Here is a 26809-nt window from a genome sequence, read left to right as displayed (position 1 = left end):
TCATGAAGTTACTTGATGCTATATAGTGGCTGTATACTACTTTTACTAAACAATAATTAAGTAGACTTCTGTTAAAAGACTTGGGAACCTAATGTCCATTTATTCATATATTCAGCAAATATATATTTATTGAACACCTACTGTGCCCAAGCACTGTTCTATGCTCTGGGGATAGAACAGTGAATAAAAAGAAAAAGTCCTTATCCTTAAAGAGCATATTTTCTGGTAACAGCCTAAATTTTACTAATAAATGTGTAAATAATTAATATGGATCCCAGCCAAAAATTTTCCTTTTACATGTGTTCATGTCTATCAAATTTGCCTTAATTCATTTCCTGAATAAAGAATTATCTTTTAAAAACATATTTTAATAGAATAATCAAAACCATCAATTATAATTTGTATCATCTTTACATATATTGCATAAGTTTCAAAACTTAAATAGAAATATTTGCTTTTTCTGGAGATCCTTCTACTTCTCTCATGAAAGAAAAGATAAGGCTTATGTCTCATGCATTGATATATTTGAGATTTTTCTTATTCACGAACTTGAATCTATAGTTACCATGTAATTCTGTCCAAAATTCATTTCTTGGGTTACTAAATCATTATTTATAGGTGTGGGTTATAAATATCCAATAATTTAGTAAAATATATAATTTTCAGGATTTAATGTCACATAAAAAATAGATGGCACAATGCCATGAAGTCATTTTAAATATTAGGAAAGGGATGTTAAAGGTTATAAGGTCTATAGTCCTGTGTTTAGAAATGAAAACACTTTGGGGCACCTGGGTGGCTCAGTCTATTAAGCATCCGACTCTTGATTTCTGCTCAGATCATGATCGCAAGGTTTGTGGGATTCAGCCCCATGAGTCTTTGCTGACAGTGCAGAGACTACCTGAGATTCTCTCTCCCTCTCTCTCTACCCCTTCCCCACTCGTTCTCTCTCTCTTTCTCAAAATAAATAAATAAACATTAAAAACAGGGTGTTCTCTACCACTCCACACAAGTTCATTTTCTCTGCCATCTTAATAAGCTGTATGCTTGGCTGAGGTTTATTGAGAAGGCTGCAAATGGTCCATGTTGCCATGCCTGGCAGGAATGTTCTTAGGGCATTGCTCCTAACCCGTCTGGCCTGTCGAATGCAAGATGTCTGTATTACCCCAACCAGCTGGCTCAAATCTCCACTTATATCATGGTTCCGCTAAACCTTAGCAGGAGGATGACTTTCCACTTCTCAGTAACAGAATAAGTACTACCTGAGGACTTTAGTCGACCATAGTTGACTTTCTGAGTTTCAGAAGGTATTGCTAAACATTTACACAATAATACAAATGGGTTTGAGAGCTTATTGGGTACCAAGCAGTGTGTTAACTTCTTACCACGTCTCAACTGTGTAATTGTCACAGCCTCTCTGGTGAATACTCTTATCACCTCCATTTTACAGGGGCAAACCCTGAAAGGAGGATGCATGTGGTGCCAAAAGTTATGGGACTAGTCAGCATTAGGAATAGAATCCAGCTCTTCACTCCCTTCACTAAATCATCTGACTTAATGTTGCCTTATTTGGTAGCCAGAGCCACAGACCCAGAGAATTCAGATGATCTCTTCAGGATTATGAGACTTGGGGGGTGGGGAGTGGTGGGATGGGTAGGGCGAGTCACACTTGGTACACAGTGCTGGTTATTTTACACTTCTTGGTAGCAGTGCTTTTATTCATAATGTGAGATCTTTGCTCTCAGGTGCGGACTTGGTATTTTCATCTGCCTATGAAGCGTGTTGCATTGTGAGACTTTTTTTTAAAAGTCCATGATATTAAATAGTGATTCATTATTTATCATCAAAGCAGATAGAGGCTGTATCTGACAATGTAGTGAAGCTCATTGGGCAGCCTTTTTTTTTTCTAACTGTATTTTGTCCAACCTAACAATAATTTCACTAGGGGAGAAAAATTAAAATCACCTCATTGACAGTGTAATGATAACAGTTTTCCTTCATAGAAATTAAAGTAAAAATCTTAACAGTAAGTTTCCAGGGGTCAGTTGTGCTTTTAGAAAAATGCCTAACAAGTTCTCAAGTCTTTGTTTTCAGGATAAATCTTTCCATTCTGAAGCATTTAGTTTTATGGTTTTGAAGTGGAGTATGGATGAGAGAGTCCATTTAATGAAAGTCTGAGTTGACTCATCTTTTTTTCTCTCCTTCTCCTCCAGCTCTTCCTCTTTGTTGTCTGGAACTTTGAGCTCTACATGATACCACTGGTTTTGTTGTTACTATTGACATGGAACTACTTCTTGATAATATCAGGGAAAGATAACAGGCAACGTGATACAGTAAGTTTCTACTTTCTTATTCGTATGTGTTTTTGTTCTTATTCCGAGTCGCTCTGAAAAGGCCAACATCGATTCATTTTTACAAACTAGAAATTCTGTTTATAAATACTCAAGTTTGGATGAGAGTTTTAATCAGTTCAAAACTAACAATTCTTTGGTCCTAACAGAATAAAAAGTATCACCTATTTCTAACATGACTTGTCTTGGTAGGAACTAAAATCAAGAGCTCACCAAAGAATGAGCTATGATTTTTAATTATAAATGGATTATTTCAAACGAGTATTTCTTTTGCTCTCCTTATTTGTTTTTATGTCTTAATCTCGAATTTAGACATAATGTCATGAAATTATTTATGATCAGACCAAACGAATGTATTTTATTTAAGACATTTCTCTGTAGTCTGTCATTGGAAGGAAGGAATGATTGATGGTTGTTGGCCTGGAAAAGTGCATAAAGTACCTTAATTCAATGAACATTCACTGAACAACAGCAAATATCTTTCTTTGTGTCAGGGTTGTATTAGAATTACCAGCTGGAGGATAAAGAGCTTTCTTTTAACCCAGGAAAAATTATACTGAACCCACCTGCCCTCTCTGGCATTTTTGAAAGTTTTTAGAGTCTGTGAGACAGCCTTCTCTCTCAAAAAGAGTTCTAGACTGAGAAGCAAAAGCTAGCCCCACATTATTATCATATCTGTTGTTCTGCCAACTTTCATTCCCCTTAGATTATCTCAGTCACTATACCCTTAGCGAACATACAACTTCAAAAAGCTTTCCTATATGTAAATGAATGGAGGGAGGTGTCTTCTCCAAATAGGACATTTGCGATCTGATAACTTTATAGATAGTTACTAAGAAGACTTTAAAGGTTTTTCAAATGTGGGAATCTATTTGGTAGCTGTTTGTCTTCATCAGATTACATAGATTTTTTTTTTTCGGCCATTAAGAATCTACATTTGATTTCCAGTCAGGAGTTGCTGCCATCTACCATGTCCATAAGGGTACAGGAACCAAAGTTGTTTGATCATCAGTTGAGTAACATTATGTCATACTTTATTATAATAGCATCATCACGGTTGCAAAAACATACCTGTGACCTAAAACAATTTCCCTTTTAAACAATGCAAGCAAAACACACTTTAAATGGTAACACAGGGAGAACCAATTTCTTCAGGATAATTTTCTTTATCATCAAAGTAAAAGAAACATCCTGATGCACAGCCATCTACTACATGGCAAAGTTGCCAACAAAACACCATGTTTATTTTCCTGTTTAATTTGTATATATTTCTGTTTCTCTCACATGACTGTATGTTTGAGGGAGGGGACTCTTTGTTCATCTTTGTACTTGCCACTTTCTCTGGCAAGTGTTTTGCAAGCTTGAAGTGTTGAAAACATTTTTTGTAAGGTTTAGCAAACCAAACATGAGATTGTTAACAGAGATTTTAATGGTTAGGCAGTATTAACAGATGAGAAGTTATTATTAGCAAGGATTTTATGGATATATATATATTTAAATTTCACACTGAGAGACAAGCCCCAAATGCCATAAGCATTGGTGTCATGGGGACTAATAGGTGCTTTTATCAATTAATCCAGGATGTTTTCTTTAAGAAATGAGACTCACTCAGACAATTGCTTTTTTGTTGCGTTTATTTCGGGGAGATTGTCGAGAGAGAAGAATATCTATTTTTCATTCAGTTGCCTTGAGACAAATTTGCAAATAAGATTATTTGCAAATAGGAAAAAGTGGTAATTTAGTTCCAGCTTCTTAATCCTATGAGAGGGCTTATCTTCAATATTTAGTCATTGGTTTGAGTATTCTTAGTGAAAAATTCTGTAACTGTAGAGTTTGCTTGTCATCTCCTCCAGAATACACCTGCCTTGTCTGGAAAGGTCCACTTTTACAGGGGAAATAGTAGCCTATCACGTATCCTCTTGGGTTTACAATTCTCTAGGAATTTTTATGACTACTGAAGTTACTACTATGTAAATTTCTCTACTGCCCTTTTCCCCCCAAAATATAATTCCAATATTGTATTTACCAAATCTTTTATTTTAGGCATATCTCTAAGGGAGTTCCCCTTTAGCCACAAACAACATTTTATTCCTTCAAGTTTCATGAAATGCCAGCTACACTCCATAACTCTCAGTAACTGCTTTTTATTTGCCCAAACACACTATCCACATATTCTTGTCTTCCTAGATGCCAGAGCAGCAATCACAACATTTCATTCAGTTTTTTACTCAGTGGCTCCGTTGAGATTTTATGTAATTTTTAAATCCAATCTGTCTAATTATGTGTCTTCTGTCATACCTAACTGTGCATTTGTACTAGTTGCTCCTTTTGAAAACAAACCTGGATTACACCTTGCTGCTTACAGTTTATGCACGTATGCACGCATACACACACACACACACACACACACACACTTCTGTACATATACATATACGTTCATACACACATACATACACATATATGTAAATCAAGGGAAAGTGTAGGGGCTGCCATGCTCTGCCTGACTAACTCTACCGCATAGTGCATAGCACTGGAGGAAGGTATTTTGCCCTGAGTCCTTATTAACCACACCACTGTGTGATTCTAGAAACCTTTCTGTTTTGAGAGAGAGACAGACAGAGACAGAGACAGAGACAGAGACAGAGAGAGGAGGAGGAAGGAGGGTGGGTGGGCTGGCAAATTTTTTGTCATTAAAAAAAAAAACATCATTTGTACATTCAGCTGAGAAAATTCAATCAGGATAAAAATTATAAAAGAAAAACAAATCAAACTGACCTTGAGCTTTGTATGCAAGAGAAAAACCGAAGTATCATTTCCATGATATAAGAAGTTGAAAAAAAAAAAGAAAATAAATACTATGAGAGATGAAAAGTGCATCAATGGGTAAAAATTCTGTCTTCACCATATGGGTTGATAGTTGAGATTAATACCAAAATGGGAAAGGATTTCTTTGTGTGTTTATTGTTTATTAAGGAGACCATTTCCTTTCTTGGATGCTTAAAATTGTAGGAGCTAAAACCCCCTATCTTTTCTCTACCATGGTGCCTGTTCTAGTTTAATGAGAAAAATGAGATGTAATCCTTGCCGAGTAAGTTTTGCTGCATTTAATGAGCTGAACCCTTTGAGAACAGGGTAAGGAAACAGCTGTTCCTGAGGCTAATGCTGTAGGCTCAGAGGTGCATATGAGAAAGAGGCGTGGTTAGAAGTGGTATTTCACCTCTGCTGGTTCCCAATTGGACTTGTTAAAAATAAGCAGTCCTACATCTGAGTCTACCTACACTCAGACCATGACATTAAAATTTCTGGCATGAGAATTGTTAGGCTTTTCCAGAAAAAAAAAAAAAACCTGTTGAATAAATACATGCTTCATTCAGATATGTCTCGGCAATGAAGGGGATATAAAGACAGGAATGTCATACTTGTCTTGGTTTGAGCTGTCACTCCAAACCCTGAGGAAAAGTCCCTCCTGCAGTGCCCATTAGGCTTGTCCCAACTACCCACATTATAGTTACTGTAGACCGAAATTTTTAAGTTAAAGAGTAGATACCAGGAAGTTGCCTTTACTTGGCGCTTAAACACTACTGCATGCTCATTACGCCCTGGGTACCATGTTAGGCACATTCTTTCCTCATGTCCTTCATCTCACCCCCAGGAGAGAAAAGCTGATTATATCTGCCTAGCCAGTGGGTTGGGTCATCCTAAGTGCCAACTGGTCTCTTCCTCTGTGGTAAGCAAGGGAACATTCTCATGTGGAATAAGCACGGCCATAAGAGCCTTTCCTTGAGAGAAGGGAATCAAGTCTCAGAGAAGGAAAGACCTGGGTTGGTCGAGCAAATCAGTGGTCTCTTGCACCTCGTGGGGCATAGGTTTCATTATTAGTACTTTACATACAGAGAAACCAACCAGCTTACCCAAAGGGACACAGAACAGGCATACAGTTGGAAAGTAGCAGAATGGGTATTAGAGTCTGTCAATCTGTCTGAAGTTTTTACCTCTAACCACCAGTCAAGTGCATTACTCTTGAGACTGTATTTTGATACATTTCATGTCTCCCTGGATCCCTTTAGAGCAAGTTTCTCCCTTGAGCTTTAAAAAAGCCAGTAGCAGGGCACCTGAGTGGCTCAGTTGATTGAGCGTCCAACTCTTGATTTCGGCTCAGGTCATGATCTCACAGTTCATGAGTTCGAGCCCTGCATTGGACTCTGTGCTGATAGCACAGAGCCTGCTTGGGATTCTCTCTCTTTTCTTCTCTCTTTGCCTCCCCCCTGCTCATGGTCGCTCTCTCTCTCTCTCTCTCTCTCTCTCTCTTTCTCTCTCAAATTAATAAACATTAAAAAAACAGTAGAAAAGGCAGCAGTATGAATTCCACCTTCAAGCATGCAGATTGATGGAAAACCCTCATTTTCCCCAATTCGCCTCCATATCCTCCTTCTCTTCAGGGAAATGGAACAGTTATTTATTAAGCAACTTCTATGTATCAGGTATCCTGCTAAGCCTTTTTATACACACTATCTCTTTTAATTCTTTATAATAACTTTATCAAGTAAATTACTCTAAATGGTTTTATCATCATTTTACAAATAAGGAAATTTAAACTCTAAGAAGATAAATAATGAACTCCATAGAGTAAGTGAGATAGGAACCTAGAGTGTACCCTGTTCTAAAGTCCCAGGCTATTTCCATGGTGTATTCTTGGGCATGCCCTTCCCAAGGGCTTACTTTCTAAGTGTCCAGAGCCTTATATGGAATCAAGTATCCCCCCAAATCCTTCTTATGAGGTTCCCCGTGACCTCTCAAAAATTGGTGTTCGTCCCTGTTTGATCCCAGGTGACCCCACTGATTTCAAAATTGTTCATGACCTGTAGGACCACCTTCAATCCACCCAGGTGAACATGGATGGGAAAAGTAAACCAGAGATGAGAATTAGTGATTAAAAGACTTTTAATGTTCTTGATATACAAAAATTCTTCAAGAGGTGTTTTTTAATTACACTTTAAAAGAACATTCATTTGTACTGTCATGATACTCCTCCCACATAGCAATCTCAGTTGCCTAATCAATGGAGGCATTAAAAGACTAAAGAGTAGGGTAAATCAATGAAATCATTCTCTGATTCATGATGTGACTGTGACACAAATTGAGCCAAATTCTGCCTTGCTAAAATACTTTAGTAAATGCTGAAATGTTTTGTTAGCTTCCTTAAATGGCAAAGCCCTCAATTCTGCTTTTCCCCTTTAGAATCATACTATTATTTCTTGTTGGATCTGTTCCCATTAAACCCAGAGCACTTATTTATAGAAATAAAGCTGATGGAGAGAGAATTGTCTTTGTTGCTAGAAATGCCGGTGGTTGGACGACTTCGGATGGTCCACCAAATACAAGCCAGCAAAGAAACATTTGCTTATTTGACCTGAATTCCTGTAAACCAAATACATTTGTCCTTTTCTCAGCCAGCTGCAAAGAAGTCCATGGTGTAATATTTGAATAAGTAGAGTATTGAACAAGTGAAATATTCCTAACAGAATCTAAAGAGGCTGGCCAAAGCGGGCTGAGAAGAGAGGACTCCATAAGCAAAGCACTTTGAATGTACAGTTAGATCTTCTCTGCTTCAGTACTTTATCATTCACGGAAAGTAGCATAGACCACAAGCCTCCTCTGTTTGCATCTCAGTACCAAAAAAGACCACATACTTGCTCTTAACAGAAGCAGCACTGAGTCATACAGCCTGTAAACACATCTAAAAATGGATGATCAGTTTTTTCTTCTTCCTGCTTATTTCAACAGCAATTTTCTCAATTTTTTCAGAAGGTCACCAGCTTGCAAAAATCTGAGAAGGACCATGAAAAGAACCAGACCTTTAGTTTCCCAACACAGTCACTAACATTAAAAAAAAAAAAAAGGTAGAAACCAACAGCCAATCAGATGTCAGTAGAAAAGTTTATCCCCTATGACTGCCCTCAAAGCTGTTCATCAACTGCTTAGCTGTGCCAGATAATCAGTCACTGGACAGATTGGTGTCCCCAGACACCAGTGATCATCAATGATCGTCACCTCATCAGGCTCTGAACACTGACCAATAGATTTCTACAATTTTTCCACACTGCTCAAATGCCCCCCACCTCACCACCATGCTCTTATCCCCTCAGTCTCAGTAGATGACAAGGCCTGTACCCCGCAGATTTCTCTCAAACTCTAGCCCCTAAAGCTCTCTGAATTCACCCCCAATTTAAGGTTGCCAGATTTAGCCAGTAGATATACAGATGCCCAGTTAAATTGAAATTTGAGATAAACAGAGATATTTATCCTAAAATAGTGATCATTATTTATCTGAAATTCCGATATAACTAGATGTTCTGTGTTTATCTGGCAGCTTTATCCCAACTACACCTTGAATTCTTACCTCAAGACCTTTAGGAAGATGAGCCCTTCTGAAACAAACTTCTGATTTTCGGGCCGCTTTGGTCTTTCTCCAACATCTTCAAGCATGTTGTGGAAGATCCCCTCACAGGCAGGCCCCATTCAACCATACCTTCAGTTCTGTCTCCCCCGAATTCCAGCAGAATTGTTTGTTTGTATGTTTTTTTTTTGTTTGTTTGTTTCCAAATGCAGAATGTTTATTGAACAAAGGGTGAGGGTACTGGGTGGAAGAGGGAGTTACAAACATGAACCAGGCAGTGCCCCTGCGCTTTTGTCATCTCTTTTACCCACAAAACAATGTTTCACCACTTGGGAGCACAGGAAACCAAGGTTTTGCTGCTTGCAAAGGCTCCCACGTTGAGGCTGGACCAGAACACGGTTCTAACTGGCTCCCAGACCGGGAGTCTGTTGTTCTCTCCTTGCATTCCACGGGCACCCATTCAGCAGGCCCCCAGAGGGCAGCAACTTGGTCCCTGTAGCATAGTAAGAAGCAGGGGGAAGGAAGGAATGATGCCTTTCTCATCATGTAGATGGGTACCTGGGTTACCCAGGGGAAGCAGGTAACCTCTGCAAAGCCGGTAAATTTGTGTGAAACAAACATGGTGGCCCAGGGAGGAGCAGAGCAGGCCAGGTCTCGAACTTTGTGGAAGCACATGTGCTGCGCCAGGCTCAAGTTGTCCTGGAAGCCACACATGCTTCTGGGGGACGTGCGTGTAGCCAGCCACCCCTGGCACAGTTTGTGGTTTGATTACATGACAGGTGGCTGGAGCTCTTGAAGTGCTTGCCAAAGGAGCCACATGTGAAGGGCTTGAGGTCCAAGTGTGCTACATGGTGGCGCTGCAGCCACTGAAGCCGGGTCTCCCCAGCGCCTTATTCTGGGTCTGCCTCAGAGGCTCCTCCTCGAGCTGCACCAGGAACTTGGAGGGACCTTTTTGGAGTTGACCAGCAGGCAGCAGCTGGTCGAGGCCTTGTGCCCCAGGGGACAGGGAGGGGGTAGGTGGAGAAGGCAGGGGAGGAGAGGAAGGGGGGTGGGGAGGAGGAGGAGAAGCAGCAGCAGCATACTGTTCCTGTTGCTGCTTCCCACCTTGGGGAAAAAGGAAGCTTTGAGGGGTGGTGGATGCAGGAGACCAGGACTGAGCATGGCCAGGATAGCAGCTGCATTGGAAGCAGTGATGTCTGGAGCAGAGTGTATTTGTGGTTTCCCAAATAGTGATACATTCTCTCTATGCGTTCTACTCTTTCCTTAAAAATAATATATTCATGGCATTGGCATGTCATTTACAAAAATTGGATCACCTTACATGCACAGTTAGTACACCTACTTTTACATTTACTTTTTAAATATTTATTTTGAGAGAGAGGGAGAGAGAAAGAGAGAGTGAATGCATACAAACAAGGAGGGGCAGACAGAGAGGAGGAAGAGAATCCTAAGCAGACTTGGCGTTTTCAACACAGAGCCCAAAGAAGGGCTCGAACCCATGAAGCCATGAGGCCATGACCCAAGATCATGACCCCAGCCAAAATCAAGTTGGACGCTTAATGGACTGAACCACCCAGGTGCCCCAGTACATCTACTTTTTATATCAGCAGCATATCCAGAGGATCCTTTAAATCAGTGGAAAACCCCATGATTATTACTAGCTACATAATTTTCACCATATGAATAATTTTTTCTTAAACACTCCTTTTAGAAGTATTTCAAATATTTCTTCCATCTCAATTAATGCTGTAAATAAAATTCTAACCAAATCTTTGGTCAGGTCTCTGGTAATGCCCTTTAGGACTATCATCATAGGAGAATTTCTGGGTCAAAGTCTGTGTACATTTTAAGTATTTTGGTAGTTAATACTATTTTGCCACCCAGTAAGATTTTAATATTTCATGTATATGTTCCTGGGTAACCACCTCACATCTTTATCATTTTCTCTACAAAATCATCCCTGACTTTCTCACTCTCTCCCCCTACCACCAGCATGCCCCTATCAAGTCATACCAAGAAGATAAGTGAACTGACCCCTCTGAGATCCCATACCTGTCTCACTATATTGTAATAGTCACCTCACTGTGGGTCTTTATCACCAGGTCGAAATTATTCTCATTGTATCTTACATTTTTGTATTTACGCCCAGAACAGAGCAAGATGTCTCAGACACAGAAGTGTAGCAGTTGCTCAAAAAATATTTGATGAATGTATAAATATTTTAGTCTAATCTTTCTTTCTGGGTCAAAAATTGTCTAATATTCTTTATTTTAAAAAATTTAATGTTTGTTCACTTAAAAAAATTTTAGCATTTATATATTTTTGAGAAACAGAGAAAGCATGAATGGGGGACGAGCAGAGAGAGAGGGAGACACAGAATCTGAAGTAGGCTCCAGGCTCTGAGCTGTGAGCACAGAACCTAACGCCAGGCTTGAACCCATGAACTGTGAGATAATGACCTGAGTTGAAGTTGGACGCTTAACCAACTGAGCCGTCAAAGCACCCCTTTTAATGTTGATTTATCGTTGAGAGAGAGAGAGACAGACAGACAGAATACAAGCAGGAGAGGGACAGAGAGAGAGGGAGACACAGAATCTGAAACAGGCTCCAGGCTCTGAGCTGTCAACACAGTACCCAATGCCAGGCTCAAACCCACAAACCGTGAGATGATGACCTCAGCCGAAGTCAGACGCTCAACTGACTGAGCCACCTAGGCACCCCAAAAATTGTCTAATTTTTATGCAGGACTATTTCCATTCAACAAAAGTTTATTAAACATCTACAGGCGTGTCACTAGCTGTTGTTCAAAGATGATTAAGAGAGGGTCCCTTCCCAGGACAGTTTGTGGTCTAATGAGGGAAACAAACAACTAAGTCAAGTACATGAATATAATAGATACAATAATAGGGGTGTGTATATGATTTGCAGGGTGTGCAACCAAAAGGGGTTTAGATCACCCCAGATGTATGTGCATGTACTGCATATGTAAAGAAACGGGGTCTGTTCATCTGTGACCACAGTTCTTATTCCACCCTTCAGTCTGTCCCTTTCACTAACTCCATGTTTGCCTTTAATACTTCTTCAGTATATTGGCTGTCTTTCTACTCTATTCTCAGACTGTAGCAAAACTTCAAATTGGAAAGATAAAATTATAGAACGGTAGAAGATGAGTGTTACCTGTACGTGACATCTCAGTTCATACAGAGAAAGATGTAAAGGAAAACATTTCTATTTTTAAAAGTCAATTTACTAAAGATTCTCCTCACTGGAAGGCATACTTGTTGGTTTGGATCTGTTAAGACTCAGAAGAAAGGTAGAATTAAAGTTAGTGATAGCTGCCATAGAGGATGCTTGTGGTTACTCTCGTATCTTGCCTGAATCCTTCCCACCTTGTTCAGATTCTCCAAAGACGCATGTGAGAGATAAAGAGGGGAGCTTCATTCTTCTAGAGGATTCTTCCCTGAAAGCTAGCTCCTGTTCCACCAAATGAATTGTCTTGGCAACCTTGAAATAAACCTGAGTATCTTGCCCCCATAAATAATGGATTTTCTCTTACTTGGGCCCCAAATCACCTCTGGTGTCTCAGAAACTCCTTGAAAAGCCAACTTTCTAAACTCCCTTCAAAGCCTCCCTTAGATCCAAAGAACTCATTACCTAGGTGGTTCTCCAAAGTGTCCAACCCAGGCGTTTACCTGTATGTCAACCAAATGTTTTTATTACCTTTGTTCTTCCAAAAGGTCTTCCCCACAATTTTGTCATTTCTCTAATTGAAGAGAGAGCTGAAGGAAAGAAGAAAAAATGGATACTCACAGTTTGGGTCTCAGTTCCCAGGGTGGATATGTTATTCTCCCTCTCCCTCTTTTTAATGGTAGCCTGTTTGTTCTTTGTGAATGATTTTGCCATCTCCTTGTAGCTAGCCAAAACTCCTTGGAACATTATGGTGAGGGAGGTAGGATATACAGTCAACAGAAGCACTTTGTAGTGTAGCTGACTCATGACCCCTTGACTAGTTTGCATTGCTAGTCCTGATCATTATACCCTTTGTAGTGGGTGGTGTTGGCACAGGGTTTCCTATGATATTTGTGGAGATTTATTGCCCTGGTTCGGAAAGGTGACAAGAAAGTGCAAGACTTCAATTAACAAACTAAAAGTAGAAACCAAATGGTATGTCTTTATCTGCTTGTGGAAAATGTTGGTAAATTAGAACTATTATAGGGGTCCAATAATTCTGAGCGTTTTATATTCATAATTTTTTTAGTGTTATATGATACACATTTATCAAGGGCATGCAGACTTAAAGCCTTTCCACCATCTTGTACATAGAACTATAATGGTACATGTAGGTAACCAAACTAAAATATCCCTTCAAGGGCATTTTCCGTCATCTGTTACTGAATTTATTTCATCATGCGAGAAAAAATAACTATCATACCATGCCATTTGTTTTTTTAAATAACCAAATATTTTGGTAGCATGCTTAAATGGAAGAAAGTCAGTTCATCTAAACGAATTTCCAACTGAGCGACACTCCCACAGGCAGCATCAAAAACATCTTAAAAATGAATGTTGCCACTACTCATTTCCAGGTAGTTGAGGTTAAAAGACCAAATTTTGAAATTAGGAAGACCTGGATTTAGCTCAAGACCTTCCCCCTTGTTGGCTGTACAAATTTACTCATTCCCATGAGCTTCAGCTTCCTCATCAGCAAGAGGGATAATACCCACCTTGTTGAGGTCTTGTGAGGATTGAAAAGACAACCTACTGTCTTATACTGAGGACACAATAAATGACAACTAGGCACCTGACCATGTGGAAAACAGGACAAACCAGGGTGGCTATAATGAGGGTTTAAACATTGTATGTCACTTCTTCTCTTGAAGAGTTCCCTTGTAAATGCTCTTGAAGAGGATGGTTTTCTATGACCATCAGTATTGGTTTTAGGCTTATAGACAAAGACAGCACTGTCACAGAAAGACTTCCTGTGTCTATAACCCCCCTGCTATGTGTATGGAAGTCCCACAAATATAAAAACTGTACTTTGTATCAGAAAAAAAAAGCAGATGAAGAAATTTGACCCATCCTCTACAGATGAAAGCTTCTTCGTAACTGATTTTACAGAAATACCATAAATAAATGCCGTTTTCCAGATCATATCAATAGATGTTTGAAAGAAACATTTTTCTTGTTTATTGTAATACAAACCTCCACCATGCACAATGCATAAAGACCAGGGCCAGCAGCCCTGTGAACAAGGAACAGGGCATTTTTCTGAAACCATCTTTGAGTCCAAACGCACAATACACCTTCCTAACAGCCTCTCTCTGGATGTCGACTAAGAGAAGGAGGAAGGTAAACCCACACTAGCGTACCAGGCCTGGGCACAGGGACTAATTTTAATAAATCAGAATAGAACATGAAAATGTCAACTTAATCAAGCATTTAAATTTTATTAATCAAGCCTAATTTTTATGAGTGCAAATAATCACTGAAGCTGGACAAATTTGTTCTCGATTGCATCAGAAACATAATTTTAATATTTAATGGACTGATGAATTTAAATGGAGAATTATCTTTATGAAACATGCTCTTCATAATTTGCCATTAAATGAGAAATAAAAAAAATCAACATAAATCTTACATAAAGGTTATTTAACTAAATGTTGGTACTATAAATATTATAAATGCATTATGCACTAATTTAGCAATCATACAGTACACTACATAAAGCAGACATGATAAGTGGACCAGGCAAGCTTTTCCTAGAATATAGAGCTCTTGTGTTATATTGTGGGAAGCTCATGATAAAACGGTTACGGAGGTTTTATGTGAGGTTTCGTGAACATTCTTTTCATTCAGGCTTTTATGCTACAATTCGCCATTCACCACAGACATTCTTTCCAGTTCAAATGTAGGTCTAAACCCACATGGGCTTTCTTTTGTGAGGTGATTATTCTTTACAAAAAGAGATAAAAAATATTTTTATCATTATTATTTATAGAAAAAGGATATAAAGAAAAAAACTAAAGTTTTCTGACTATGATTTTTTGACATTCAAAACGCAGTCTCTTTTCAAAGTTAGATTCTTCTCACATAATGTTCTCAGGCTTCAAAATATTCTAGGCACAAGAAGAACAAAAGAAAAAGAAAATCAAATTAGCGTCGGAATATTTTTCTCCACACATGTCCACCTATTCCCCTCACCCCTCCATTACCCCCAACAGACTGCTTAAAATAGGGAGTAGCGGTGAATTTCTGTAAAAAGTGAGTCAAACCTAATAGAGCAGTAAGGTCCAAAAGTTTGCGAACATTAATCTCCAAGGTAAATGATTGTTGTCGTTGTTTTCAAATTCTGTTGTTCGCAAAGTGTAGCATTTGCCTCTTTTCCATGTGCTAAACCTTACATTTACCTGAAGAGGGACTTCTTGACTATTGCAGCTTTAATGCTCCCCAACATGTCTGCAGGGGTTAGAACAATGCACGTTTCTGAGAAGAATGTAGATGTGGTAAGTCTAACAGAGGTCACACGGCTCCCTCCTCTTGCTTGGCAGAAAATGTTTTAAATGGATAATGTGGACTCTTGATGAGATACTTAAAATAAAAATTCCTACGGTGGTTTTAGAGTTTGAAACATTTAAAATTGTACCCCCTCCCTTCCTTTTTTTTAAAACAAATTTGTGCTTCTGGAATGGAAATCTGGTTTTATAGAGAGAGGCTCGAGTGCATAATTTTCTTTTTTCCTTGAGATCTGTTTACTTTGAATTCACAGAGAAATTTGCCTTTGAAAATACTAAATTTTATAAAATAGATTAGCGCTACGTCTAGTGATCTTTTAATTTCACTTCGCAAAGCATATTAAACAATTCAATTTGGGGGGCTTTTTATATACTTCTTTTCTAACCTGACAAAAAAAAATAGTTTCAAAAAAGCATTGTTATTTAAAAAGCGCACTGTTGGTTAAAGAGTTGACCTATTTTTCCCTGCTCAGTCAAATTAATATGCACCATCCTAAAGACACCAAGCTTAGAATTTTTCCTGCCAGCAAAAACACAATACATTGTGAAGCCTTTAGATGGAGACATAGTTCAAATAAACACTAGAATTCCTTTCACAGTGCTTTGTGTAAGTCTAAGAATGAACATTTAAGAATACTCAGAAGGAAATACGAAAAGAAATTCATTTAAGATGCTTATACTGATTATAGAATTTATATTATATTTAGTCTTTCATAATGCAAGAGGGTTCCTGCATATTAAGCTGACACTTAATAAAATAAAAGGTTACATATTCTTGACCAGTAAAGTAAATTTACTGCCCTTGCACCTTACAGCAAAGCGTATTATACTGCAAATAAGAATGTTGTTGTTGATGATGCAGAGTACAGGCTATATGTAATCAGTGGCATGCATCAAAAGTCATCTGATAGCCACATTAAAGCCACATTTCCTATTAAGAATCAGACTAAATTACAACATGGCACTTCCCAGAATGAGCCAAGGAAATGCATTCTGCAAGAAGAAATAATTGTATTTGAGTGTCTCTGTGAAAATCAGGAAGTCTTTTAGCAGTAAGTAATAGTGCTTTTCTTTTTAGTCTGCCTTCTTTTGTATTGCAATATATTCAACCTCACTGGCAAGCCTATCACACTAATTATTATTACATCTAGTGGTTCAGTTATCTTGATGACTACTGTGGCTGAAATTCTCCAAGGTCAAATCTTTAATAGCGTGAATCAAACTAAGCAGCCATCATACATCCAGTTGCTTTTGAGATATACTAGATGAAACAGTGTATCCCAGACCTGTTTACGACTCTTCTTATTCTTGCAAACGTGGAGTAAATTACATGTGCAGCTTAATTGCGCCATTCATTTTGCAAAAGTTCCTTCTCAAAAATTTCGTGAGAAGCAGATGTGCTGTTGTGAAAATGACAGCCCAAGCACACCTATAATGATCTCATTGACCACAGAAGTCTTTAGCTTGACCCCTGGTACTTTTCAGTGATCTGAAATAATCTGACTGGTTATAGGCATCTTCTCAATCCATAGACTTTCTATAATTTCACATATTTACACATGTAATAAATTCATTGGCACACAAATGCATGCTCTGCTTGGTTTATGCACACACAAAATGGTATAAATGAACTCCAGACCATGTTGAAGAATACCATTCTCTCCAAATTCCTCTATATCTCTAGGGTGGAAATAGGCATTTAGTTTGTAATGTGTCCAAATATAAGCATCTGTACACATTTGGATGTTCTATGAATATGAAATTAAATATGAAACTTCTTTCTTTTGTGACAATTTTCTTTCTTTAATTTTTTAACATGCAGTTGCACATCTGGACAGCAGTGATTTCTTCTTTAATTTAAATGTGTTGCTTTTTTATAGACCGTGTTTGAGTAAAGCAATTTGAATTGTGCAACTATTCATTCTGAACATAGCAAAACATCTATTTAATTCAAAGATTATTCCCAAGGAAAAAAGTAAACAGATGAAAGAACCCAGTTTGTGTCAGCTTTGGCTTTTGAGAGTTTCTGGCCTTGTGGTACTCAATCCTTATCTTACAAGAGTGACATAGCCAGGATCCTTTTGGTTCCTTTTTCTTTAAAGAGTTATAAATAAGTGGAAGATTTCATTCCTGGGAAAATCATAATACAGAGTATTTCCAGAATTATTGATGGGCGTTTTAATCCCCTTTGGTCAGTTTTGTCTTAAAACATGCTCCCTAAACTGGCATTAAAAAGCAGTAATTGGGATTCACTGCTCCATGATGACTTTAACAATGAAGTTTACCCGAGTCCACTTTTTGTCATCCCTTCGCCACCTCAGTCATCCTTTTCCACATCCCTTGGTCCCTTCCCTTATATATCATTGTCTGGTGCAGTAACATTAAACATGTCATGTTTTTATTCAGATTACCAGCACCATTATTAACATTTTCAGCCAAATAAAATTTTTATTTCCTTGCAAATCAAAAAGCATTTAAGTTGTGTTGAATTATAATTAAAAGTCATAATCTTAAAAGAGCTCCTATGCAACTATATAACATATAGATTCTACAGATGCAATCTTGTTCCATTTGAAAATGGATTTTTAAAAAGTGTAGCCACATATTATGTTTTATATGTTAATGACAAGTGTTCAGCAAATGTGGAATATGAAGGAAGAAATATTAGGCTTTTAAAAACAACATTATCTGCTTATTCTTCGGCTGTAATGTAGCTGGCATGCTGCATTTGGGGCTGTCTACGTGTGTTTTTAAAAATGTCATCTTTATTAGTATTACGTTCAAGGAATAGTACCAGGGAATCAGTTTCTTTCAAGACCTTCCTCCAGCGTGTGGCATATAAGTCTGTGACGAGCGACATTACAGAAGGTCATGTCACTTTTAACTGCTTGCATTACATCTTTCTGATTTCCCTAGTGCCCTTCCTTTGTTTGATTAATACTACTTGCTTTCAAGCAAGGTATCAGAAAGCATAATTTGGAAAGAGAATTCTAGAGCGGGTCTGAGATATCCCCCTTGAAGAAAAGGGAAGGGGGGGGGTGGGGAACTTGGTAAAAATGTATCTTTTTTTAACACATGTGGTTTTTTTTCTCAAGGAAATCCTGCATATGTGTTGTTATTAAATTATTGTTGACAAATGTTTAGGCAACTGGACTTAATATACTTGCAAACAAAACTATGTAGTCCTTATGGGGTTTTATTTGAAGAGGAAGGAGCTGGAGTTTGAGACGAAGCCTCCTTTATTTTGTTTTCCTTTTTTAAGTGTTCAACTCCAGCACACTCTTTCAAAATGGTAGGTGTTGTTTGAGTTCTCTGGGAAAGGTTGCGGTTTTGTGCAGTCATTAAATGCACTTCAGTAATATATACAGTTTGTTTTGAAAAGCTCGGTCTGCAGTTTCAGTATTCATTGCATTTGGCCAGGGCTCACGTCTCCAAGCACAGCCCCACTTCTGAAACACTTTTGCCTTCATAGCCTTCCATTTTATTGGACCGTTAACACCTGAAAATTAGCAAAAGCATTATCATTTTTAATTGGGAATACTTATGCAAGCCTCTACCTGTGTCCCATTGTGTGTTTCTTAGTGTCTGTGAAACATGAATCGAAATTTTGTATGTCATTAAGAAGACTGAATATTTTGCCCAGGAAAAAAATACATAATTTAATTTTTAAAAATTACTGTTTAAAATATTCTTGATGCTATTTTTCTTTTCACTAATAGCTAACATTTCTGAACACTTACTTCGATACAGAAAGTGTGCTAAGTACTTTAAACACATTATTTCATTGGATCCTTAATCAACACTGTGGGATAGGTGCTATTATCTCCATTTTTGAAGCCACCTTAACTTCACCTGAGCAAAATGTAATAGTGGGATAATTCTGAAGCAGCTTAAAGGCATCCATAGGAAAGCATCAGTATTATAAATCCTCGTTTGTAGATGTTTATGATGTAACATTAAAAAGGCACTGGAGGAGGGGAAAAGCCCTCACTAGAGCGCTAAAACACAACACAAAGGCCTCTCACTAACACAACACTTTTCTGCCAAATGTAAAAGCAAATGGTTGTATTGGGTGGTTCTGGCTGCACATTTGTAGAGCAATTGTGCGTAGCCAATTACCCACTTGTGCAGGGTAAGAACAGTTTGGGTTTTGCAAATGAAGAGCCTGATTCTGAAGACCTCTTTGAGTTGTACTTGAACATAAGATCCACAGCTGATTTGGAAATTGTGTAAATTAAGCTATTGGCTTGTTTGTTTCAATAATACTTGGAAGTTTTGAAAATTAACTTGAAGGTAGTACAAATCTCCAAACATTAAAGGGTAAATACTTATGGTTTCTGTGTCCAGGCAAATATTTGAAGGCATTTTGAATATTTGCTTTTATTAATCTGTATCACTGATTAGGTGTAGGTCTTTCCAGACAAGTTAGTTCACTTCTGTGAGCTAGTTCAGTTCTTTTACATAAAAGCCTATTGAAAGACATAAAGAATATGGGCACCTGGGTAGCTTAGTCGATTAAGCGGCCAACTCTTGATTTCAGCTCAGATCATGATCTCAAGGTTCCTGAGATCAAGCCCCACGTCAGGCTTTGCACTGACAACACAGAGCCTGTTTCGGATTCTCCCTCTCTCCTTCTCTGTCCCTCTCCACCTCTCTCTGTCTCTCTGTTCTCTCTCCCTCTCTTACAATAAGTAAATCAATAAAAACTACAAAAGAAAACAAAAAAAGAAATATTAAGAATTGTTGATGCAATCATTTATTCATTCTATCAACAAATATTTCTTGAACATTAGTATGCCCCTTGCAATCTGTTAGGCACAATCTGACACCATTTTTCTTTCCTAGCACCTGCAGTATAATCATACATACTAAAGAGAGGCATATAATACATTTTTAATAATAACTAGTGAAAACACTGAGTTTATGCAAAGGAATAAAAGTATACGGTACTATTCATTTCTTTTGATAAATGACTTTGTGTGGGTAATTTAAGGAAAACATGACTTAACCACACCACATCATTCTGTTTTATACTTTCAAATGTATACAACTTTTACTGAAAAATAAAAATGGATAATAATGACCAACCTAAAAAATTACTTAATCTAAATCAAAACTTTTAAACTCATTTTATTAGAGATACAAAATTGTAGTTATTTTAATAAAACTTATGAAAGTTAGGTGACTTCATCCCCTGCCCCAATAATTGAGCAAGGGGTGAGAACTGCCTCTATGCTATCCCACTGTCTGGATTTGAGTTCTATTTCAGCTACTTGCTGTGTTAGGTGAATTCTTTGGAAGAATGCAATGTACTGAAATACTGTCGCTATTTCTCCTATTTAAACCTCCATCAAAACTAGCCCAATTTGGAATTGCCTAGCTTATAGCACCTTGATTATACATTGTTATTATTACTGTCTATATACTTCTGAATACTTCAAAATTTCAGGAAATTAAAAGCCAACATGAAAGATTAGCTTATAGGCTCCATTTAAATTCTATTGGATTATAAACCTCTTGAAGGCTGACAGGAGTATAGATGAAATTTCTGTGTTTTTCATCTTTATATTCCTGCATTACCTAGCACTGTGTTTCTTGGACAAGGAGCTTTATAATGCTCATGGAGTTGCTGAGTATAGTTAGAAGTAATGTTAAGAGTCCTTTCTTGGTGAGGTTTAATTGCTTTATATGTCTTCAAAATAAGTGTAAATTCTCACCAGATATTGGAAACAGTACTTTGTACTATTATGGTTCTTCTGAAATGCTGAATGTCCAAATGAAAGACCACAAAATTCTACCATATAATAGAAGATTTAAAGCAGGCCATTAAATTAGGAACAATCTCAGAACACCTGGGTGGCTCAGTTGGTTGAGTGTCTAACTCTTGACTTCAGCTCAGGTCATGATCCTAGGGTCGCGAGATCAAGCCCTGCATCATGCTCTGTGCTGAGCGTAGAGCCTGCATGGGACACATTCTCTATCCCCTTCTGCCCCTTTCACCTGCTTGGGCTCTCTCACTCTCTCTCTCTCTCTCTCTAAAATTAAAAAAGAAAAAAAAAATTAAATTAGGAACAAGCTCACAAGCTGTCAGATGCTTTAGGTTCTCTATTGGTTTATGAGAAATGGAAGTTTGTGTTTGGGCTATTATTTTAAATAAGTTAATGCTTTTAGAATATTTGAGAACAATTATTAGATCACTGAAAGTCCTGACATGTTATCTCAGTTTGTGTAGCTCTTTGCATAATACAGTCTTAGCTATTGAAGTTTTCACTCATAACATATTCCTGTCTGTATCATAAGCCACATGAAAGAAGCACTAGCTGTCTCCTCTTTTAAAGTTGTGATCTCTGGGAGAAAGATTTAAAAATATTTAATAACCATGATTCTATCAAGTTTATTCAGAAATCGAGATACAGACTGGATAAAAAAGAAAAGCACCACAAGAATGAGAAATTATATGAAATGGCATAAATGCAATCAGAAGTTAGCACTTACCTGAATGCCAACCCTCCCCAAAGTTTTTTAAAATTTTTGGTTTCCATGGAGAGAGAGAGAGAGAGAGAGAGAGTAGTGTGTGTAGGTACATAAAACCATAATAAAACACCTGACAGAGTGAAATCCCATTTGTAATACCACAGTTACACATTAATCAAGGAAAGGTCAAATTATTTGACAAATCCAAAATGAAGATTGCATTAAGTTGAAGTAAGGAAACTAGGAGTCATAAAAAATACATTCATTAAAAAAATATCTACCTATAGGGTTATATATACATATCCTATACATATCCCATACGTTTGATTATTGAATACATTTCTAATTTTCTTTCATTGTCCATTCTCATAATGTAATCCTTGTGTAAAATCAGAGAATTAAAATTAGAGTTTCTGGTAACCCACAAAATCAAAACTACAGAGAGATAGTCAAAAGTTGACATTTATACATAAGAATTAAAATGTGAGCTTTGATGACCCCAAAACCACAAACAACAGAAGAAAAAATAAACAAATGAGACTACCTCAAACTCAAAAGCTCTGCACAGTGGAACAAATGATTTAACATAATAAAAAGACCACCTACAGAGTGGGAGAAAACTTTTGCAAACAATATATCAGATAAGGGATTAATATCCAAAATATCTGAAGAACTCAGTCAACTCCCTAAACAACAACAACAACAACAAGCAAACGATCCAATTTAAAACTAGGCAGAAGAGGGACACCCAGGGTGGCTCAGTTGGTTAAGCGTCCAAATTCAACTCAGGTCATGATCTCATAGTTGGTGAGTTCGAGCCCCTCTAGTGGCTCTGTGCTGACAGCTCAGAGCCTATGGCCTGCTTCAGATGCTGATCCTGTGTCTCCCTCTCTCTCTCTGCCCCTCCCCTGCTTGTGCTTTCTCTCACTTTCTCTCTCTCTCTCAATACTAAATCAATATTTAATGAATGAATGAATGAATGAATGAATAAAAATAGGCAGAAGAACTAAATAGACACCTTTCCAAAGAGAACATCAAAATGACCAACAGACAGATGAAAAGATGCTTAACATCACTACTGTCAAGGAAATGCAAACCTAAACCACAATGCAATACCATCTCTATATCAAAGTCTCAATGAGTTAATGAACGTCTCTTAGAATGGCTGTCATCAGGAAGAGACGATAGGTCCTCTTGAGGATGTGGCGAATATAGAACTTTATACACTATTGGTAGGAATGTAAATTGGTTACAACACTATGGAAAACAATGTGGAAGTTCCTCAAAAAAATAAAAATAGATCTGCCATATGGTCCAACAATTATGCTTCTAAATATATACCCAAAGGAAATGAACACAGGATATCGAAAAATTATCTGTGCTAACATGTTTACTGCAGCATGATTCCCTATATGTTGCCAATATAGGGAAACAACCCAAATGCCCATCGACAGGTGAATGTGTGAAAAAGATGTGGCATGTATACGCAGAGGAATGTTATTCAGTTATAAGACAAGAAGATAGCCTCCCTTTTGTGAGAACATGGCTGGACCTTGAGCACATTATAACCAAGATAAGTCAGAGGAAGAGTGGTACTATGTGATAGCATTTATACATGGAATCTAAAAAAGTCAAACGTATACAAAAAGATAGTAAAATGGTGGTTACCAGGGAATGGGTGGCAGGGATAGCAGTGATGGTGTTTAAGGGCACAAGCTTATGACAGGTATTAAGTAGGCCATCAAGATCTGATGCACAGTATAATGAACATAGGCACTAATAGTGTACTATAATTATGTAATATAAATACTGCTACATTAGCAAACATATTACAACACATAAATGTGTCCAAGTAACACACAGCATACTTTAAACTTATGCAATGTTACACATCAAATGTATTCAATAAAAAAATTTTTTAAAAGTAAAATTTGAGCCATGGAAGATACTAGCTTTATGCCATAGACCACCAGCATAAATCGACAGACAGACAGTATACTTAAAGCTTGGTGAAAAGTGAATTCGAAATAGCAGAATTGGATTCTGCTTAGTTATCTAGCTCCAAACTTAAAGTGCCTCATTAATACAGACAGTGGAGTAGGTAAAAAAGGAAAGTTCCTGATTTAAAGCATCTCTCAAATTAATGTTAGTTTACCTTATGCATAGTTCAAATTCTTTAAGTTGTCACGGAACATTTCACACAAATAGGGTTTCCCCGAGTGGGATCCACTTCCCTGGTTTCAATCAATTAAAGGCAGAGCATTTCCCTAATCCCTATCTCTAGATCAAATAGTCCCTCTCCACGAATCTGTTTCAAATGTTAATAAAGTTTTCATTTCCAAAAGGTTCAAAATGACAGAACAAAATTCTCTCCTCTTAGGAGCACGAAAATGACTTCTGTTTCTGTCTGCAGGTAGTGGAGGACATGCTGGAGGACGAGGAAGAAGAAGATGACAAAGATGACAAGGTAATTATCTTTCCCAGCACTTGGGTACCAGGGGATGGGGAAACGTAGACATGACACTGTTTTCACAGACAGTTAAAAAAGGAGTTGAAGTGTTTGAGTCCAGAAAATTGGACAGCGCTGTTTATCATCCTAACAATGCCACTGCATGTTGCAAAGAAGGAGAGAGGGCTATAAATCCTCTTCGCTTTTGTCCAGAGCTGGGTCAAATATTTTTCTGCCAGGAACAAAAAAAAATAATTCAGCTTGTCTGAAACTTGATAGCTCTCGTGAAGATAACAGCAGTGACAACTGTTTTTGAAGGGCAAAAATTTGTCCTATCTTGAGTATTACAAATCGGGCTACACTTCGGAGGAAGAGAGAAGTGAAAAAATAGCAGCCTGCTTAAGTTCAACATGGATGTTGTCATCTGTAATTTTCAAAGAATTGCTCAGCAAAAGAACACACGTGTGTGCGGAAGGCTTCAGAGGGCATTTACATAATCCCAATGCTCATGGTCCTTGCCTGGACTTGACTTGGGGTAGCCCTGTGGCTCCTTGGTCAGGAAAGCCCGTTGACAGGTTATTTTCTGATTGCTGGTTGGCATGGGAATGATGACCACGGTAAAAAAAAAAAAAAGAAAAAGCTAGTTTCTGGAATCGCTTGGATTGGCTGTCCCCTATGTGGAAAGGGGATAAATGAAGGGATGAATTAGAATGACCTTGAACCACTGTGGTGGTGGTGTCTGGGGTCAGAAGAAAGTCTTTTTATGGCAAGGAGTATAGTGATGCTGGTTTATCAAAATCCTTGGGCATTTCTAGATCAAAAACCTAAAAGGTGCTAGAGTGAGATTGGGAGGGAAGAGAGAATATCATTCATTATTTCCAAATTGTTTGGCATACAAAACCAGATTTTGACCTTCACTGGAATCTGATTTCTATTATAATAAAGCAGTGAATTTTTGGAATAAAGGAGAACAACAGTATATCTTAATTTATGCCCTTGACCTTTGATTCTACTAGACATGTACAGTTATATCCTTGTATAAGAATTCACATGCTGGAAGCAAGCATTAGAAATGTTAAAAAAAAATTCACAGCGATTAGTCAAACTCCCACATGATTTTTTCTTGACTAATATTCAATGCTAGAAGGAGAATGAAAACATAGACACACACACACACACACACACACACACACACACACACACACACACACTTTCTCCCATCTAATGTTGTTCCAAACATTTTTAAATTGATAGAGATTTTATGTGAAATTTTTCTTCTGTATATCATTTAGTCATTAGTGACATCATCAAACATAAACTAACAAAATCTCCTTCCTACAAAAACATGTATGTGCTTGTTTTTAATGTTAAATAACATGAACATACACTTCTGGCAATAAATGATATGATTTATTGTTAAGGTCAGTGTTAGAGCGGTAGAGAGCTTGTATTTTAACTCAACATGCCAGCCCTGAATCATCATTTCTCTGCTGATAAACACTGAGCTGCCATCCATTTATGGCTATTTTCCCTTGCTTGTTGCTGCTTTATTATTAAAGCCACCATAAAGATTCATTCCAGCAGCGGGCGTTTCTCCAGAAATGCTAATAAATGGAAACCCTTAGTGAAGTCTAGTACTTCAATGTCCCTGCTTGAAGTCAACCTGTATTTTTTTTAGCCAGTTTGTTGCTACTCCAAACCACTAATCTCCCCTTTATGGTCATTTTTTTAAACAGAGAGGATGTTAGGAGTGGGAAGCAAATAACACTTGGTTAACCACCTCCCTAAAACCTAGATGTTGAGTGGAGCATGCCAGGTGGAAACAGCACCAAGTCTCTGGAGTGGCATCTATTGTCATCTAGTGTTTAGGGGTCTGGAAATGACACCCTGGTTCTAACACATTTGCAGATCTGGTTACCAGAGTTGATTGAAAGTGAGTGCTTAAATTACTGTGTGAATTCTACTGTATTCTTGCGTGCAGGACGCTGACAAACAGTGTGTTTTCCATATGAAAGGGTTGTGAGCTGATTTTCATAAATCCAACCCTTTATTCGAGGGATATATAAGGAGGCTTTTCTTTTCCAGTCACAATGCAATTGATAGCATAAAAATTATACCTGAACAAAAAGAAAATCTCAAGTATAATAATTTACAAAAGACTTTTAGGGGCTTGCGTAATGGAAGAATCCTAGAGTGGACGTGTTAAAATAGAAAGTTTTTACCATAAGAAATGAAAATATGAAAAGATCCTTCAAGTTTCCATTTACCAGCTTCCGTCTCTTGAGTGGCTGTCATAGTGGCAAAGGTTGTAAGTCTTGGCTATCAGTGTGTCTGAGTGAGAGAAGGGTAATTTCCTACTTTAAAAAATTCATTGGTTCCTCTGTTTAAAGTTTGTGTATAGAGTTGTGCGTAATGGAATTTCAGGAGAAAACAAATGTGTTTTTTGCCATATGAGCAGGCACTGACCTCTAGCTCTCATTATTTCTCTGTTTTCTCATATGGCATAATAGTGGGGTCAGGTCAGTGAGTCCTCTTATAGGATAAAAGTAAAAAAGATTAATAAATGTGCCAAAGCCTCACTTTAATTGAACCTGAAGCATATGTTGCAAGTATGTAAAATATGTCC

General features: G+C 37.7%; 1 protein-coding gene across 22 annotated transcripts in view; it reads left to right on the top strand.

Moving 5' to 3' along the window:
* Window positions 1-26809, top strand: part of MCTP1 (multiple C2 and transmembrane domain containing 1) — a 535596-nt gene that overhangs the window by 438255 nt on the left and 70532 nt on the right. For 18 of the 22 annotated variants that reach the window (XM_042990098.1, XM_042990072.1, XM_042990043.1 and 15 more), the window contains 2 exons: window positions 2214-2333; window positions 24148-24201. In XM_042990098.1, the coding sequence (XP_042846032.1) occupies window positions 2214-2333; window positions 24148-24201 (174 nt within the window). The remainder of the gene's footprint in view (window positions 1-2213; window positions 2334-24147; window positions 24202-26809) is intronic. The other 4 variants (XM_042990113.1, XM_042990128.1, XM_042990169.1 and 1 more) reach the window with 1 other exon arrangement.

Source organism: Panthera tigris, chromosome A1 (genome assembly GCF_018350195.1).
Source record: "Panthera tigris isolate Pti1 chromosome A1, P.tigris_Pti1_mat1.1, whole genome shotgun sequence".
Lineage (NCBI taxonomy): Eukaryota > Metazoa > Chordata > Mammalia > Carnivora > Felidae > Panthera > Panthera tigris.
The sequence above is the reverse complement of the archived record's forward strand: the minus strand, read 5'-3'. Positions and strand labels throughout refer to the sequence as shown.